Here is an 18,375-nt window from a genome sequence, read left to right as displayed (position 1 = left end):
AGCCGTTCTTGGCCAATGATTTTTCGAAATTTCAGTACGTGCAACCAATGACAGATAAAGGATTTGGGCGGACTTTTTGAACGGCGAGTTTCTGAGCTATCCGATTCGTTCCTGTAGCTGTCAATCACTAGAACTACATATGCCATAGTCCCATTACCTCATGTCGAAATTAGACTATATATTCATATAGAAGTGTTAAATATACGTTTCCAAAGAGGATGTGCAATGCCTACATAGAAAACAGCAGCAATGTTTACAGGAATTTGTCATATTTAGTCAGATCGATAACATTTCCCCCAACTAGTCAGTGGAGTGACGTAGCTTATGGGCGTGGACATGATACAACATCAACAAAAAGAAAGAGAAGGAAACAGACAACAGAAGACGGTCGGACTGAAAAATGTCATATCGACATATCGGGTAATTTTTCCGTTGAGCTTCTTTCGTAGAGGCTATATGGCTTTGTTGACTAATTATTGAGGTCGATATAGTTTTAAAATGTGCTTTTTAGCTCGCTATAGTTTCATCTTGTTATGAATAACGTTAACGCTACTGTAGATCTATGGATGGCTCTTTAAAAGGCTCTGTAACGTTAACGTCCAGGGAAATACTCTAACGTTAAGACTAAGCTAATGTTAGACTAAGCATTCGACGATTTTTCTACATACTTTCTGGATGCATCTTTATACTTTATATAACGTCGACTGTACGCGAAAAATATGAAGTCTTGTCGGAACGGCAGCTCAAATCGGCTTGTGTATTTCCTTCAGCATAACAGGCATAGTAGCTTTGGTTGAAGTCTAACATCACTATAGCATTAACGTTACTTCAGTTGTTGAACATTAATAGTTATTGTATTTCTGAGGTTGGACATGTCCAATTATTGTAGACTTTAGCTGCTATTTCTAACGTTAACCGTTTCACGATCGAGCCAAGAATTCGATAAGCTATTTTTTTCCTGTGGAGAATAACAGCTAGAACTAGGTCTAGTCGAACCCCTCCCCCGTTGTCGACGGTTTGAACTACTGATCGTAAAAATACTGTATTTTTACACTCGCATAGGTAACCACGGGATTTTAATTGTTAAAAATGATTATTCATGTTTTTTCTTATTTTGTTTAGATGGCTAAATTTCCTATATCAGATTTGTTATTGCTGTAACTGTGTCAAGAAGGCGTTAACCGACGAAATTTGACACCATATCCCAGCTGAGCAGGGGGTTGGGCAAACCTTGACCCTGTTGGTTGGGTTAGCGTTTCTAGGACTCATAAACATTTACCAACTTTCTTGTTTTGCAGTTTTTAGATCGGGGATTTTGGATCTGAAATCAAGCGGACATGGAGGCCTTTAGACTAATGAAGGAGCTAAAGACTAATTTCGACCAGGAGATAAAATACCTTCCGAAGGAAGCTGGTCTAGCTCTGATCGAGTCGACTCAAGAGGTATTCTTGTAACAGCCTTGCACTTATGAAATGCATTATAAAAATGTATTTATATACATGTAAAGTGAAACAAAGAATATAATATGTTTCCCTCGTGCAGAATGGAAGAGGAATTTCAGCAAAATGCCGTAATGCCAAAGCGGAGGACCTCTGGAGCTTGACCAGTTTCTTTGGTTACAGCACGCAGACCTTCGTCCTGGCAGTTAATCTGCTAGACAGATTTTTAGCCATTATGAGGGTAAACCAATACTTATGTCATTAATTATTACACCAATAAAAGATAACGAAAAATAGATGTGATTTAATGTAGATGGGTGTTGAGTGTAATGTAGATATGTGATTCAGCTACAAAACCATTTAGCCATGATTTTATGACTGAAATGCAAAATGTCACTATTCTCACACCTAGACCGTTATTAGGAAACTGACGCTTCATGTTCAGTTGTTGTCATTATCAGAATAATATTCCATAATTAACAAAATATTGCAATCTTTGTTTCCAGGTCCAGCCTAAACATTTGGCCTGCATTAGCATAGGCTGTCTTCATATTGCTGCCAAAGTGGTTGAGCAGGAGTGCAACATTTCTTCCACTCATGAACTTATCCGCATCAGCCAGAGCAAGTTCACAGTCTCAGACCTCAGCCGTATGGAGAAGATCATCTCAGAGAAGCTCAACTTCCAGTTCAAAGCCATCACAGCCTTAACTTTTTTGCACTTGTACCACGCCATTACACTTTCACATACCTCAGACAGGTAAGAACTGCCAAATGAACAGACCAAAGTGTTATAGCAACAGGACATAGTTCACTAGGGATAATCATAGCACACAAGATTTGAACTTTGAACCATCAAGTGTTTATATGGGTCAGTCTGCTGTAATAACAAGGACAAATATTTTATCATGTCATGTCTGTACCACTAGCAAGATAACATACTATTACATCAGACAGTCTTGAGTCAAAAAAAGCTGCCTATATGTATTACTCTTGGCTGTATTAGGTTTACAGAAGGCCATTTTCCCTCTGTTTAAACAGGAAGGAAGTCCTGAACCAAGACAAGCTGGAGGCGCAGCTGAAAGCCTGTCTTTGCCGCATTGTCTTTTCCAAAGCTAAAGTAAGATTCCTCATCACATCACTTGTGGCCCTGTGACACACTTAAGAAAGAATAACTTAATTAATTAATCCCCATCTCTATCTCGTTTCAGCCGTCCGTGCTGGCGCTCTCGCTCCTCACCCTGGAGATTGAGGCTTTGCAGTCTGTTGACATGCTGGAAATTGCTCAGCGCATCCAGAGGCACTTAAAGGTTAGCAAACACACACTTCCTTGGACAGTTGAGGGATTTGGGTCAAGCATTGGTGCCTTAAACTAATTAACCTGAGGGTTTTAGCTGTGACTTCATATAACAGCAACACATTCAATATCAGTACACACCATTTCTACAACTGACAGAGCCCATAAAGAATTAAACATGAAATATCCAATAAAGCAACAACCTGATGTGAAGTTCTTGAGATTGTTTGATGACAACCAACCATCTCTCAAAAGTTCATTCTTTTAAGGCTCAACATAGTTTCCTGTTCGGCCCAGCCAGCCAGCTATCCACTTACATATCTGCTGATTGATGGCTGGAAGGGTGTAGTCTTATGTAAGTGGGTGTCCAGTGTTGTGACGTCTTGGCTGTGTACCCCCCCCCCACACACCCCCCACCCCCACACCAGATCTCAGAGTCTGAGCTGCAGCACTGGAGAGGACTTGTGGCCCAGTGCATATCAGAATACTCCTCACCGGAATGCAGCAAGCCCGATCACAAGAAGCTGGTGTGGATCGTCTCCCGACGCACTGCGCAGAACCTGCACAGCAGCTACTACAGTGTCCCAGAGCTTCCAACTATCCCGGAGGGGGGCTGGGATGAGAGTGAGAGGTAAACACAAAACAGACACATAAGCTTCCATGCAAAATCTGACAGACATAATCAAAAAAACATGAAAACCGGAGGAACTGGAAATTAAACATCTATTACAAGGAAGGAAGAACTTATTGGTAAACCCCTGATCACAGCAAAGGTTCAAAGGAAACAAAATGATTTTTTTCCTGTGAGGGACTTTTAGTCACTCCCCAAAACATGCACGGGCAACTCCTTTCAGTTTTGCTTACGGTTCAGCCTGTTGCCAAACGGTGCTTGATCAACCCCAAAATTTCCTTAGTTGGCCATCTTACGTCAGAGTTAGCCAAGCCCCATCTGTTGCTATCGTGTTTCCCAACACCACAGCAATGCTTACGAAAGACTAGTCACGTCTATCAACTGGAGTCCAGACCTTATGTAATACAGTCATGATGACTGGCTAAGGAAAGGCACTCATACCATCTACTGATGACTGAGGACCAGCCCATGTGACTCAGAGTGCCAGTATTTACAGTAGACACTGTCTACCTGTGTAAGGGAGTGTCAGTGACGCAAAGAAAAGATGGGAAAAAAGAGGGAGAGGTGATTGCCATGGAATTCATGTTTTGTTTTCTGTGTTTTGCAGTGAGGACTGGTATGAAGACGTGAGCTCTGGAGAGGAAAGTCTGAGCAGCTCGTTGGGGAGCGACGCCGAGGGGCCCTACTTCCCCATGCACTACCGCTGCCAAAGCCGAAAAACCCCTACCTTCTAAATCGCTCTACACACAGTGCCTGCCTTCCACCTGAAAAATAATTATTGTGATTTCACATCTTTTTCTCAAGGGCATCTACCTGTGACAAATCCACCAACAGTTTAATATTTTTTGTTTTGTGTGTTATTTTTATAAACTGAAAATGTGCAGGTGCTCTAAATCGCACAAGTCTGGCAGCTAACATAACTCCGTCAAAGATGTTCAATACTTTCATGTAGCTACATCTTTTTGTTCAAAAGTATTTGATGCATGTTGGTGCAAATTAGTCACATTCCTGGCGGTTTCAACTGTACACATCCCAAGGTACAATAGACTGTTCTAGAACAAGGACTGTTCTGAGTTCTGGGTGGTTTCCCAGCTCAGTGTGTACTTTGCACAGTTACCTAAAATGATTGTTATCTACGAGTAACAAGGGGAGTTTATGGTGCCTGGAAAACTGAGTCTCCCCTGGGTTATATCAGTGCAGAGATTTCTAACTGTATGCATAGTGACAGTTTGTTTTGTGTACATGTGTGTAAGAGAGTCTGCGTGTTTGTGTGGATGGGTGCATTTTTGTTAGCCATTATTTGCCAAGTTAGTTTAGGTCTTCATTAGCCCTACTCTGGAACTGTATGTGAAAAATAATGTATGATGACATGATGTCACACAAAAAAAACTTTAAAACTGTAAAATGTAAAAAAAGCTGTAAATTTGTATAATGTTAAAAAAATGTATAGTATGTTGTAGATATTAACTTATTTATTATTTGTTTTGTTGGTTTCCTGAAAATTCATATAAAATACTATTTTGAAAGTCAAATGTCTGATTTTGATTCATCATAGGGGTGGTGGAAGGATTTCATTTTAAACTCGGCAATCCCATGAACCTCTAAATCACTTCACTACCTAAAATAACAATGGTATCAATATTTCTTCCTGTTACAACCTTAAATGACCAAATAGGAGGGAAATACAACAAACACTTAACATTTACTCACTAGAGCACTCAACTGAACTAGACCTACATATTTACTTGACACATGTTGTGCAGTCCAACATAGTGATTCAAATCACACAACATTCACAACACTTTATAAAGAAATTCATACCAAAAACAAACGCTAAAAGATGAAACAAAAAAAACAGCCAAGTAGTCAGTCATGCCGTGCACACCCCCAGGGCCATTTCATAAGCTACTCAGATGGAAATGCAGAGATAGATACAAAGCATAGTTGCTTAGCGAAATGTTTCATCACAATTTTTCTAATGTAGACAGAAGTGGCGTCACACCTTTTTTTTATTTTTTGTAAGTGTAGCTTGCACAGTCTGGGCCCTGATATATGCGTCTGAGCCTTGCATTTACAACAGCATCCACACAGCCGTGTAGACTATTGAACGGCCCAAATGCTTCCTTCACAACAATTTTTTTTTTTTTAAGAACCACTGCCATTTCACACAAAGGCTGAGAAAGGAATTTCACTCACCATTACAAAACGCACTGTCGTTCTCATTAGAAGCCCATGCGTGTCTTCTTTTTCTTAGGCAGGGAGGCTTGTGAGAGGGACGCCCGGATCTGAGGGGGTCGTTGGGAGGAGGAGAAGCTGGAAAGCTGGGAGGACGGGGCCATCATAGAGAGGGAGCTCTCCTCAAGCAGAGCCTGACTGGCCTCCTGAGAGCTAAACAGAGACTGCAAAATATCCTGCTCTGTCCGTTTGGGTCTCTTCTGGGCCGAGCCCAGCATGGAAGGCCGGCTGGGTTCAGCGGACAGGAGGAGCGGAGGGAATTCAGACGACTCCACTAGGGGAGACTCCTGCGCTGCAGCGGAAAGGTGAGGGGTGTTGACCGGCAGCGGCTCTGATGACTGTGTGCTCTGGAAAAGAGGTTTCCCTAAACTCAGATTTGAGGTGATTGTGAGCTCTGGTGAGAGTGCTCCGCTTTTACTGGAACCAGGACGGCTTGTTACGTCTTCGTCCCAATCCGAGCCCAGGTTTTGGCTGGAAATTCCAGAAAATTCCGAGTCAGACTGGTAGCTGACGGAGGAGGTGAAACTCCTGGCGAGTGACACGCGGCGACGTCCCTTGGCCTTCTCCTGCCGACGCTTCTGGCGCAGGGCCTCCCGCTTCTGCTCCCGGTTCAGGCCCAGCTTGTCCTCCCACCACTGCCTCCACCGGCCCTGCCACGCCTCGCTCAGTCTCTGGCTCAGGTCGTCGGTCCACTCCGAGGGCTCCAGCACTCCAGGGACAGGGGTGATGGTGAGTGGAGGCAAGTGGGTGGATGAGTGGACAAGAATCTGCCCCCTGCTCATGCTCCTCCTCAGGTCCTGCTGCACACTCTGGCATCTGGGCTCCTTAAGTGGGTCGCTCTGAAGATCAACATAGACGCCCATGTCCCTGGTGTGTTTTGTACAATGTGAGAAGTGTGACTTCGGGGCCGGCAAACTATCTAGACCGGAAAGCCACTCATTCCACTCGCGAAGTACTTCCTTGTTGAGCTGCAACCGGGTGCTTGGGAGACTGGCGGCCATAACAGGGGGCTGGACAGACGAGCCTAAAGATTGGGTAAGTTGCTGACCACATTCATTCTCCAACTCATAAGTGGAAAGATGCTCTGCGCTGACATTGGCTACCACCTCAAAACCACCAGGAGATCTCCTCTGGCTGGGTTCGGAATCTTCATCTGAACAATCACTAGATACAGGAGGTTGCCATCTGTCTCCACCCTCCTCCGCCTCATGCCTTTCAGAGGACCGAGAGGAATCCTCTGCAGGGCCTTCCGAGCACAGCCCGAGGGTCTGGTAGAACACGTCTCCGGCTGCAGTGAGCTGCAACACACAGAGATGCTGGCTGCTCTGGATGGCCGTCAGGCCTGTGAGAAAGATACAGCAGTCAGACATCAAAGTGGGGAGAAAGAGGCACAGTGGCAATAGAAAACGTGCATTTATGCATTTATCTCTTCACTATAACTGCATTAGGGCAGTAAAGGGTGTCCTTTCAATGATCCACAGTTCTCACCAGCAGCTGGCAGAGACAGCCTCTCCTGAGCGGTCTGGTTTTTGTGAGGTAATCTGACAGGCAGGTGGGGCAGAGTCTCACTAGGGCTGAGTAGTTTGTGATGGGGACCTCGGGCTGCACAGGCTTCTTCACGGCCACCTAAAACCATATTCAAATTCAGTATGTCCACACACTGGCAGGAAGTCACTAAAAAACCAGGAAGTGTTTCACTGTTCACAGTAAATAAAGATTATTGACAGATAGATAAAAGTGAACGAGATGTTAATTTAGGACACTCAACCATTGAACTGAAAGTAGACAATGTTACCACATGTTATTCCAACAACTCGTCTCCCTCTACCCAAAGACAGCAATCAGCCAAATGGGTAACTGTAGCAATTGACAGATACTGACCTGAGTACTGCAACATCATTAGCTCCTGGGTCTTCTGAGAGCCCAACAGCAGCTGGTTATTCCTCCGAGGTGAAGTTCCAGGCAAGACATGAGCGAACATGGGAGGGCTCTCCATGAAGTGGTCCCATTTCAGCATGGGCACAGATGGCATACGCTCATCCATGATGTAAGCTGAATACTATCAGAGGAATACAAATAACTAAATTAGTCATGTTTTTATGATTATCTAAAAAACAACTACCAGGACTTCCATTCAGATGTTACTTCAGTAAACTGAATATCTGATCAGGATTATAGATTCAAAATCAGCTTTCATCCAGGACACTTGAAACTAATAGCACACTACTATATACATTTGAGAAATGTCCCTGCTGTACAGAGAATTGTGGGAGAGCTTTATTCATCATAAAAGCATTAAGGAACTGTGGAATTCACCTGAGTGGTAACAAGATGGTGGTAGGCATGTACCTCACTGAGATACCGTGACATGATTACTCTCTCCCCTCGCTTGGCCTCAGAGACCTTGCCAATGCGAAATAAGGTGTAACTTTGATTTTCACTGGTCTGAAAAGAAAAAGAGCAGGATTTATTAGCATTTCAGAGATGGGTCAGATTAGAAGATCATTTGATTGAGGACCGAGTATTTGGACTTCAGACCAATTAACTTGTTGAGGCTCACCCTGAAGTCTGTAAGGTCAGCTCCCGTTCGGTCAGTGTAGACCATGACTCTAGGGTGAGCAGAGAACTCACACCACCGCCATGCAGACTTTGCATTGAAGTAGAGATTAGAGTCCTCCTCTCTGACTTTGGTCAGTCTGTTGAGAAGATAAACAAAGCACTGAATTGTTCACCAAGCCAAACAAAACCTAACTAAATTTTGCCGATACACTCAACTATATCAAGTCTTCCTCGGGTCTGGGCACTATTTGTGTGATGAACACATGATTAAAGTAAAGAAATGAATTGGCTCGGAGTACCAGTATGGTGGACCTATTCAGATAGCTTACTCCGTGTTGCTTATGTATGAATACACTGACAGATGTTTTTGCAGGCATCGCTCACACAGCTTCTCAAAACAACGAACAACTCAGACAATTCTGAACAACAGATAGAGTGGGTTCCAACTTGTCCAAGTTACTCAAGAGTGTTTTTTAACCTTGACAATGTTCAACATCCCTTATCACAGCCAGAGTGATGGTTACAGGGGAGTGAAAAAACACCACACGTCATTTCACACAGGCTATAGCTACAGATCTGTTGAATTGGGATTTTAAAGATTCAAATGTCTAACATGTCCAACCAGCCATATTCTTCTATTGACACTTTTTTTGTACAAGTTTTTTGTGCATGTTGTTTGTAATTACATATCTACACCTCCATTGTAAAGGTCAAGAATGATCGCAATGAGACCTGCGGTCATAACACAGGCATATCAATTAATGAACAGGACAGAACTTTCTGTGACAAGAAGCAGTCCAACTGTACACATAGTGCTGAAAGCTGTTGTGTCTCACCCTTTTCCCACAGTCCAGAGATACACTGCTCCACTCTCACTGGCCACAAGCAGCTCTTTTGATACATGGGGGCTGAAAAAGGGCAATCGTTTTTTTTTTTTTTATTATTATTCACTCATACAACAATCACACAGCAAATGCAGGAAAAACAGAACCAAGTCCTGACGTATCAGCTGAAACATCAAAACTGGTCAGCAACCTTCTAATCCAGAAAAGCAAAAAAAGTGCTGTGCTTTCAGCTACTCATCATGCTGCCATTCCTGAGTAACTGTAGTCTTCATGCCCTACATTTTAGGCTGAAGTCTGGCCCAGTTGCACACTGACCTGCTCAGAGGCCCGAAATGCTGGTTCTAGTTAGTCCAGCATAGCACAGAGGCATGCTTCCCCTCCCTAGGGACAGGGCCCAACAGAGCCAAACTGAACATGTTCCAGCTGCACTCAACACCACAGCTCCTCTCTCATAAGGCATTATACAGTGCAACCGGAAAGTATTCAGACCCTTTCAAGTTTTCCTCATTTTGTTATATTTCAGACTCATCATGAAATGGATTCAATTCAGGTTTTTTCTCATCAATCTACACACAATACTCAAACACTCCACAAAAAAATATCAGGTGTTTGGAGTGTTTTGTAAATTTATAAATTGAGAAAAACTGAATTGAATCTATTTCAAGATGAGTCTGAAATATAACAAAATGGGGAAAACTTGAAAGGGTCCGAATACTTTCCGGTTGCACTGTACGTGGTACACATCTGCTGTAAGATCTGCTTTCACTCGACTTCTCCCAGAGTATTTTATGACTGACTTTACATATTTGCACACATATGAAAAACAGTAGGCCGTCTTACAAGATCTGAAACTCTTGTATGTATTTTCTTTAGGTTCAGATTAAGACTCAACACATGATCAGCAATGACCAAAGATGATCTCTAAAGGGAGAAACTCTTTCCTTCATCGGAGTCCGGACTGGCCAAACACCAAATCAACCTGCTCTCTAAAGAATAAACCATATCATTTTTTTATACTTTACCATCCCTTACAATTTATTTCTCTGTGCAATCTACTATCTAATCCACAACTCTTTAAGAGGTTTTTTTACCCTAACATAATGTTTCCAAAATCATTTTGATGGTACATAACCTCATAACATGACAAACAGCACTTCTGCCATTGTCTGAGCAGCCCTCTATAGGCGATTATTGACCTAGAAACTTTCTATTGTTAAATTATTAATACATATTTTAACAATTTGCAATAGGAAATCGTGATTTAAATAAGAATCTTAAGCATTTTCAAACACAGAAATTAAGGTTGATGGATTCAGATGAAACTGCATTTGGTGAAATTTCTTTAGTGTTTCTGGCCAAGTTAGCAATCTTTCAACTACTTTCTTCATTAGTAAAGCATGTGAGCAAACAAATAGGTTACTTATATTAGAAAAACGTTGGGAGGTTGGGAGACATTTCTGTAGACCTGTAAGGCAAGTTTCTAGGTGCACATACCTGGAGGTTATACTATTAGTGGTATGCTCTTTAGCTAAAGGTGTGTTCAAGTCTGACACACACAGGCGAATGTTTGTAGGAACTGCCTTGTTGTTCCTCCTTTCCGTCATCAGTTTAAATAGAAGAACTTGAAACATTTAGAGAGATGTAACGGTATGATAATTTAACATGAGGATTATAGTGACCAAAATTATCATGGTTATCGGTATTATTGCGGTATTTTTGAAATGTGCAGAAACATGTTTCTAAGCCTACCACCAATGACGATAATTGGCCAGTCCTGCATGCACAATAGAGCAACAAAACTGAGCCAACAGAATAGCATTGTATCTAATCATAAAAATGGTGTGGTTTCTTTAATAGAAAGACTCCCTTTTTACTGGGAAAAATGCCCTATAGATCCACAAATCAAGCTAGGTTTATTTGTGTTTGCAGTCCTCATGAAATATGCGTAGCAGTGGGACTTGATTTCAAACACATAACAAACCCACGTCGCATGCTGCGCCTGTGTGCCTACTTTCAGGGACTCGGATGATGCTGGAAAGAATTCCACACACATGTTTTTCACACCATCGTAATCCACCACGCTAATTGAGATGATTAAAATCAAAAAGGGTAATTGTTATCGTCGAGAATGTTATTGTGGTTTACCGTTACACCGGTTACCATTACATCAGTAACAGTTACATCCCTAAAGATTTACACCCGGGATAGAATTCAAGAAGATTTACGGTGCTTTGGAAGCTCAGTAACTTCGATCTAAATGGATTGCTGTTCCTATAGTTATATAACCAACAAGAAGCATCTGGACATTTATGTTAACAGGATTTTGGGTTTTCAACATTCAACTGACACAATCTAAGATTATGTACTATTGAGAATTTTCCATGCTCTGCAACATTATAAGACACACACAACACAATTGTAGTTGGTATGTTTGGTGTGTGTCATTGCATTTAACCCGCCAATTTCACCATGCAGTCAAACATTACACGAACACAGATACCAACGCACCTTACAACCAGGCATGTAGCTGGCTCCTTCGTCTGAATAACCTCCAGGGCTCGTGGTTTCGTAGAATCACCTACTAGCCAAGCACCACAGAAGTGGTCTGAACGCACCCCTACATAAACTGGGAGACACATATGCAGCCACATTTACACAGGAGAAAAAGATACATACACTCTCTTTGTGCAGATTCTAAAAGATTACTTGGTAATCAATACAGCAGCCAGACAAGGACATGAGACCTCTCACCAGCTTCCTGCAGGGTCCCTGTGCTCACTTGCCTGATGGGGCCAGTCAGGTCAAAGGCAATGGGCTGACCTCTTAGCTGTAGCTGTGGCGATTCAGCCCTGCTTGACTTCAGCTCCACCTTGTGGAAGTCTTTCCAAAAGGTAGTTAAGGATTTTGTTTAAAAAAAAAAAAAAATAATAATAATAATATATATATATATATATATATATATATATATATATATATATATATATATATATACTCTGTCAAACCCCCAGCCTGATAGGGAAGCAACAATAACAATAGTTAAATTAGGTGACACATGACCTACTGAAAATAGGAACATTTCTCTCAAAATATAGCCAGTTTCACACCACATTTAGGCACTACCCTTCATGATGAGTCATGAGAACTTCCAAACTCATAGCTTCATTAATTTGATGTTTACCAATTGATAACCTACAAATAAATAAGACTTCTTGAAATAATATATATAACTCCAAAACTGTAACTCCGAAACAAAGTAAACCCCTTAAACCATATTAATTCTGTTCCACAAAAGAAAGGATACTGAGTGTTTGGAGGCCTGGATTACTGGGATAGATGAGACAGACCTCTTGAGGGTCGGTTTGAATCTGACAAGGAAATGCAGCTCAGAGCGCCCCCGGTGGCCACCTCTTGAAGCTCCTCCTGCTCTCCCTGATGCACCAACTCCTCATGAAGCAGCTCAGCCAGGAGAGGAGGAGGAATGTCATGGAGGTCATGCCCAAAAACATTGTCATAACACTGAGTCCTCATCCGTGTAGTTGACACAGGGCATCTACAAGAAATCAATAAGTTTGTAACCTACATATTTTTTGGTTTGCGGTGAGTATGACATGAGCCTGCAAGTGTGTACTAAACCTTAGAACAGAAGAACAGTGTCTGCCCAGGATGACACACGGCACATATGGCCCATACCAATAAAGTCTACCTCTGAGCATTAACCACACTGCAGTGACTTAACTATTCAAATATCCTTTTACTGAATTCTAAAGCATCTGCATTTCCTTAAAACAATAGAAATACAGAGGGATCTTACGCAGTATACTTGAGGTCTCTCAAAACGGTCCGCCTCCACCGCAGAAATTCATATGTCTGCACAACGGAAACACACACAGTATGCATCATCACCCCCTGAAAGGCATAACAAATAATGATACAAAAAACAGCTCTGTAGTGCAAGCTCACATATCAGATCAGTCTGTCTCACCTGTCTATGTCTCTTTTCAGGATAAAAGGACTCCAAAAGGAGGTGGCCCATAGATTGAAAGGCATATGTGGAATGATCCTGGTAAAAATTCTGCATCTATAAAATAAAAAAATATTCTTGGATAGCACCACATAAAATGATAGAAACACATAGTTCTTCTCTCCAAAACAAGGACTATCAATTTTGTATTTACATGTTTAAGGAAGTCCATAGGCTCTGTTTTGGCGTGGAGGCCAGATGAGTAGATATGAGCTGGAGTAGGAAAATTGTGTGTTTTAATATCCATTTTAGTGCATGTCCAAATACACTGCATTTAATTCAACAAAACGCGACTTCGTTTACCTTCGTTAGGTGGCAGCAGAGGCAATACAAGCGGTTGTGTGGCCAACCACCGCTCTCCCTTGACTTCATTTTGCGCCTGCCATTGTACAGACCGATGATCCTCACGCTGTGGAAAAACAAATCGCTTCATCTTACTCTACTGCGTTACACAATATCGTAAAAGTACAACATAATGTTAACGTTAGTGAACCTGAGAGTGAAAATACCCTCTTGACCCCTAAATATCCCGAACAGTGTGCATCCTGAACAGGATTCGTTCACACCAGTCTTGATTTTGCATGACTGTATACTTTCAGAAAACAATCGTAATAGTTGTAATAATTATAATTTCTCATTTTTAAAACGCACACCTGCCCCCCCACACTGACGTTTGAGCGTGGGAATAACGTCAACTAACGTTAACGTTTCCCCCTCAGGAGGCGACCTACTTAGGTTAACTCCTGGGGTGTCATAAATAAAACTTTTACGTTATGTTGCGATAACTCAACTTGATCTGTAAAACCACTTCACTTGCCACACTTTTGCCCAAATCAAAGCTCCCGGGATGGACTGTGCAATTACTATTTACCATTAAACACAGCGTTAGCGTACATTACCATGTGCAAGGGTTTTGGGCATAATATTTGCGCTAACGTTGTCAAAAATATGCGTACTTTATTAACAGCGACGGATCTGTCATCATGCATATAGTAGGCCTATAACTACTTCGTAAATAGTAACCTGATTTAGAATATGGGCTGTTATGGCTGATCTACTGTCAGTCTGCAGACAGAACGTCGACGTTAATGCTAGCTAGGCACCGTAAGTTAATGTTCATGCGAATTCCACTTACTCCGATCACATGGTTGTAAAATCTCCAGCCTCCAACATTCCCACCACGTTTAGCATCAGGAGGACCGTCGTTGAAAAAACAACTGAAGAGTTGGCAGGGGAAATCGTTAACGTTATCCATGATGATGTTTGTAAAAACGCAGTTCATTTGACTGGCCTAGCCACCATGCGGGACAAGTCAGGACATGTCGTTCTTTGGTATCCACACGTTGATATTACCGTGACTAAATTTGTCGTCTGTTTGTCAAACTATTAACAAGCATCGTTTATAATTAATTCGCTTCATATGGTAATTAGCCATAACTCTATCGACTGCAACTAACTATTCTCAAAGGCAGAAATTCATGTGGTTAACGTATCCTGTCTAACCGCGTGGCTCCTGTAAATTTACCGCGACAACACACAAGACAGGGTGGGGCATACACAAGAGTTCCGCATCTGTCAACTAAGTAGCGCGTATCATTGGCGGAAAATGACTTACGTCACATATTTCAAAGTAGTCTGTCCAATCAGGTCAGCACATTTTACCAACATTCTTCATACAAACATGGCGTCATGCACACAGCTGATGAAGAAAACGTTGCTCTTAAGTTGAAAGCAAGAACACCAGCTGTTTTTTTGTTGGCATGTCCCTGCTGTGATCAGCCGTTATTATTAAGTATAATTAGTAAACAGTAATAATAAACTGAATACCGAACTTACTCTTATATGCAGGTCAAGCTATATATTTAGGTGACATTCGTCTCGGTGGAAAATGAAAAGCCACAGGTGATTCTAGATGTCTGGTTGCCACTGAGTTTGCCAGCTAGCCCGTATCTCAAGCCAACTAGATGGCTAAATATGACCGCTGCCCAGTCCTGCACACTCTCTCCACAAAAAGATCTCCTATTCCATCCCCTACATTTGTGTAATAAATGAGTGTGTGCATAGGCTACTGTGTTTGTGTAGGCCCTAGGCCTATATGTGTGCTTCTGTGTGTGTGTGTGTGGGGGCGTGTGTGTGTGCCTGTGACATGCCTGCCTGCATGTTGTGTGTGTTTTTATGTGTGTGTGTGTGTTTATGTGTGTGCGTGAGCATACACGTGTGCTGTGTGTGTGTTTATGTGTGTGTGTGTGTGTGCATTCAGGGTATCATAATGTAACCTGACTCTCGCCAGATGAATTTCGTTCCGCCTAGCTCCACTCATCCATCTGGGACCAATCCATTGGAGTGTTGCTTCAGAAGGCTGGGCCTAATCAAAAAAATGCTTGCATATGATTGAATAAGCCACTTGTCCGTCATCTATTGACGTGCTACTTCAACCACTCACATCGAAGCCAACCCATGACGCTGATAACAGTCTCACAGTCGCTTCTACGCTAGGGCTATGTCATATCTATGAAACTCCCGCCCTGCGTCCTGATTGGCTGTACCATAAAATCGGTTGCAGAAATCACTCTCAATGGAAGAGGTCCCAGATGGATGTGAGTGAAGCTAGGCGGAGCTAAGCGGAACGAAATTCATCTGGCGAGAGTCAGGTTAATCATAATGATCTTACACTTCAAATTCTGTGCAATTTTGAACCTGTCAGCCAAAGATACCTGCAATTATAATGGAATAGGTATGGAATAGGTTGACATGGCCCCTTGAGGCCAACATCTGAAAAAAAAAAAAAAACACTCATCCATGTAGGCCTAGTAGCCAGGCTTGAAATGTGTAGGCTGCCTCTTTTTCTTCAATGTCCAGGATCAGATTATCAGGAAATATACTCAGTGGGTCCCTAAAGACTTTGGTAAGCCTAGCCTAGAATCCATTCTGTTAGATTTGAGGAGTACACCCAATTTTAAATTGTGGGACCTTTTTGTGTAAATATCCACATTTGCTTTCTTACAGTTTTTCTCAGTAGCATTGGCACATTTCTCAAAACGTCATTAACATTTGCACAACAGTTAGTGCATTCCTCAAAACAATTAGTGCAAACTGCACCACATAATGCGCGAGCATCTTCCTCAAAATTCTTAGTCTGTCTCAAAAGCAAGTATTTATGTCAATGAAACTGTCAGTGCCATTGTTTATGTCAAGATAATCAAACTGCTTTGTCTTGTTGTAAAAAACTTTTTCTAATGAACAATGCACAAGGCAGCGCTATTTTCAGTGTGGCATAGCTATTTCAAACTGCAAAATTACACATTATTGTGTGTGGAGGGGGTTGCTTGCAAGACAGTGGATTATGTTTTAAAGTTTACTTTTGACAGACATTGTGACATTATAAAGAGAGCAAAGGCTTTTTCAGCATCAAATGAAAAATGACCAATATACAGTAAAACACCCCTTGGTCAGAGCTGTGCACCACTGTACATCTTTCTATACATCCTGACGTTTCTGTCTGTCAGGTCATATGTATGCTAGACAGACAACTAGACAGCAATTTCAACATTTTTGCATGAAATGACTCAAGCAATGAAATAAGGCCAATTTGTTTTATAGGACTATTCAGCATGAAACCAGTAGTACATTGTGACCAACATGCAAAATGTAAAAAAACAGCAGATATTTGTACAAAATCAGTTGCATGGATGTACAAAACCATTGCTGTTTGTTCAAGATGGGGAGAAAGTGCATTAATGATGTGCACACCATCAGGACTTGTAGTGGGTGGTTGTGATTGTCAAGAATTGACTTTAGTTTTGAAAGCATTCTCCCCTCCACCACCTGCTGAATCGTGTTCTGTTTAGAGCCAATTATGGAACCAGCCTTCTTGATTAACTTTGATTCTATTCTTGTCTTGTCTGCTTTATATACTCTTTTGATCCCGTGAGGGAAATTTGGTCTCTGCAATCCGTGAATTAGTGAAACACACTCAGCACACAGTGAACACACAGTGGTGCAGTGAGCTGCCTGCAACAACAGCGGCGCTCGGGGAGCAGTGAGGGGTTAGGTGCCTTGCTCAAGGGCACTTCAGCCGTGCCTACTGGTCGGGGTTCGAACTGGCAACCCTCTGGTCCGAAGCGCTAACCAGTAGGCCACAGCAGCCCTCAGGTTGCTCAGGAGCACCCTCCCCACACCACTAAAGAAAGCAGTCCTCGTAAAAAGTACTTGTGAATGGACCAGTGCAATTTGTTGTCCCCAAGCTATATAGCTGGAGACCAGTCCACCTCTGTCCCATGGATAATAACTAGATCTAGATCAGGCCTTTTCCCCCTAAAATCCACAAATATTTATTTAGTCTTAGAGATGTAAAGTTGTAAATGGCTGTGGTTGCAACAGTCCACAAAGTCCCTGACAATACCCTTGTAATCCTGCTCACATGTTCCCTGTAATACACCCAACAACTGCTGTATCATCTGAGAATTTCTGAAGAAAGCCGTTGTTGGAGTTATATTGGAAGTCAGACGTACACAGTGTGAACAGGAAAGGGGACAGGGCAGAAGGGGACAGTTCCCCTGGGGCTGCTTAAAACCTTTTCAGAGAAACAGGTTGGGAGTCGTACACACCGGTTAGGTAGTCCATGATGATCGAGGACACAAACGCTGGATCCACCTGCATTTTGGTCCACCTCCACCTGATTGTGTTAAAGGCACTTGAGAATTCGAAGAACATAATCCTCCAGTAACCATTTGAGTCAGTGGGGTGTCTCTTTTGGGGACAGGGACAGGGATCAAGCAGGATTTGGAGTGTTATGGGTAGAGGCATGGTGGGGGGGTCACAGGCAGCAGGCTTGTTGGGCACGATTGTTAAAAAAAACACATTCAGGTCGTCCGCCAGGTTCTGATCTGATATCACACAGCTTTAGCTCTAACAATGTATTTTATGTTAGCATCCATAGCCCACAACTTTCAGTTGATCTTTGTCATATTTGTTGTTTTCATCTATTGTAAACTCAAGAGGTAAAATCTTGGGTTAGATGGGGAGAGGATAAATCAATAATCATGCATCATGTTGTTGTATTCAACCATATAGATAACTTGGAATGACAACACTAGGTACATCCAATCAATATATTCATTGAACATGCTGGGTCAGATTTAATGTCACTAAACCTGGGTAAGTTAAATTTACTTTAAAATGGAGGAAACCGGTTGCCTTAAAGCATGAAAGTTTTAGTAAGTTTATAAAAATTAAAATCTATTTGAAATATGCCCAATTATCTAAAGTTCATCTCAAGTGAGTGATTTTTAAACTTTTAACCAAAATAGCAAAAGACACAATACATTATGTTCATTTTTGAAATTTTTTAA

At 42.0% G+C, this 18,375-nt stretch overlaps 2 protein-coding genes across 2 annotated transcripts; one reads left to right on the top strand and one right to left on the bottom strand.

The window, feature by feature from the left end:
* The first annotated feature begins 216 nt into the window (after nt 1-216).
* Nucleotides 217-4,896, top strand: ccng2 (cyclin G2). Its single transcript, XM_048258995.1, has 8 exons — nt 217-420; nt 1,299-1,442; nt 1,543-1,680; nt 1,946-2,196; nt 2,478-2,556; nt 2,648-2,746; nt 3,162-3,364; nt 3,972-4,896. The coding sequence occupies exons 2-8, from the start codon at nt 1,338-1,340 to the stop codon at nt 4,096-4,098; spliced, it is 1,002 nt and encodes a 333-aa protein (XP_048114952.1). The 5' UTR covers nt 217-420; nt 1,299-1,337; the 3' UTR covers nt 4,099-4,896.
* On the bottom strand, nt 3,210-14,559 carry taf1c (TATA-box binding protein associated factor, RNA polymerase I subunit C). The gene is given in 16 exon segments (XM_048258996.1): nt 3,210-3,346; nt 5,561-6,941; nt 7,088-7,225; nt 7,481-7,658; nt 7,916-8,044; nt 8,160-8,295; nt 8,995-9,066; nt 11,512-11,629; nt 11,755-11,887; nt 12,305-12,379; nt 12,382-12,553; nt 12,815-12,870; nt 12,986-13,081; nt 13,179-13,237; nt 13,328-13,433; nt 14,160-14,559. Coding segments are annotated over 15 exon segments (2,943 nt in total). The 5' UTR covers nt 14,280-14,559; the 3' UTR covers nt 3,210-3,346; nt 5,561-5,586.
* Between the last annotated feature and the right edge of the window lie 3,816 nt (nt 14,560-18,375).

The sequence above is a fragment of the Alosa alosa genome, chromosome 12, assembly GCF_017589495.1.
Source record: "Alosa alosa isolate M-15738 ecotype Scorff River chromosome 12, AALO_Geno_1.1, whole genome shotgun sequence".
NCBI lineage: Eukaryota > Metazoa > Chordata > Actinopteri > Clupeiformes > Clupeidae > Alosa > Alosa alosa.
This window is presented reverse-complemented; position numbering and strand designations above follow the sequence as displayed.

What these genes read in the sequence shown, in the direction of transcription:
- ccng2 (XM_048258995.1), top strand. Translation starts at nt 1,338, where the DNA reads ATGGAGGCCTTTAGACTAATGAAGGAGCTAAAGACTAATTTCGACCAG. An exon ending in CTTTCACATACCTCAGACAG is followed by an intron (nt 2,197 to 2,477) that starts GTAAGAACTGCC and finishes CTGTTTAAACAG; the next exon opens with GAAGGAAGTCCTGAACCAAG. An exon ending in TTGTCTTTTCCAAAGCTAAA is followed by an intron (nt 2,557 to 2,647) that starts GTAAGATTCCTC and finishes ATCTCGTTTCAG; the next exon opens with CCGTCCGTGCTGGCGCTCTC.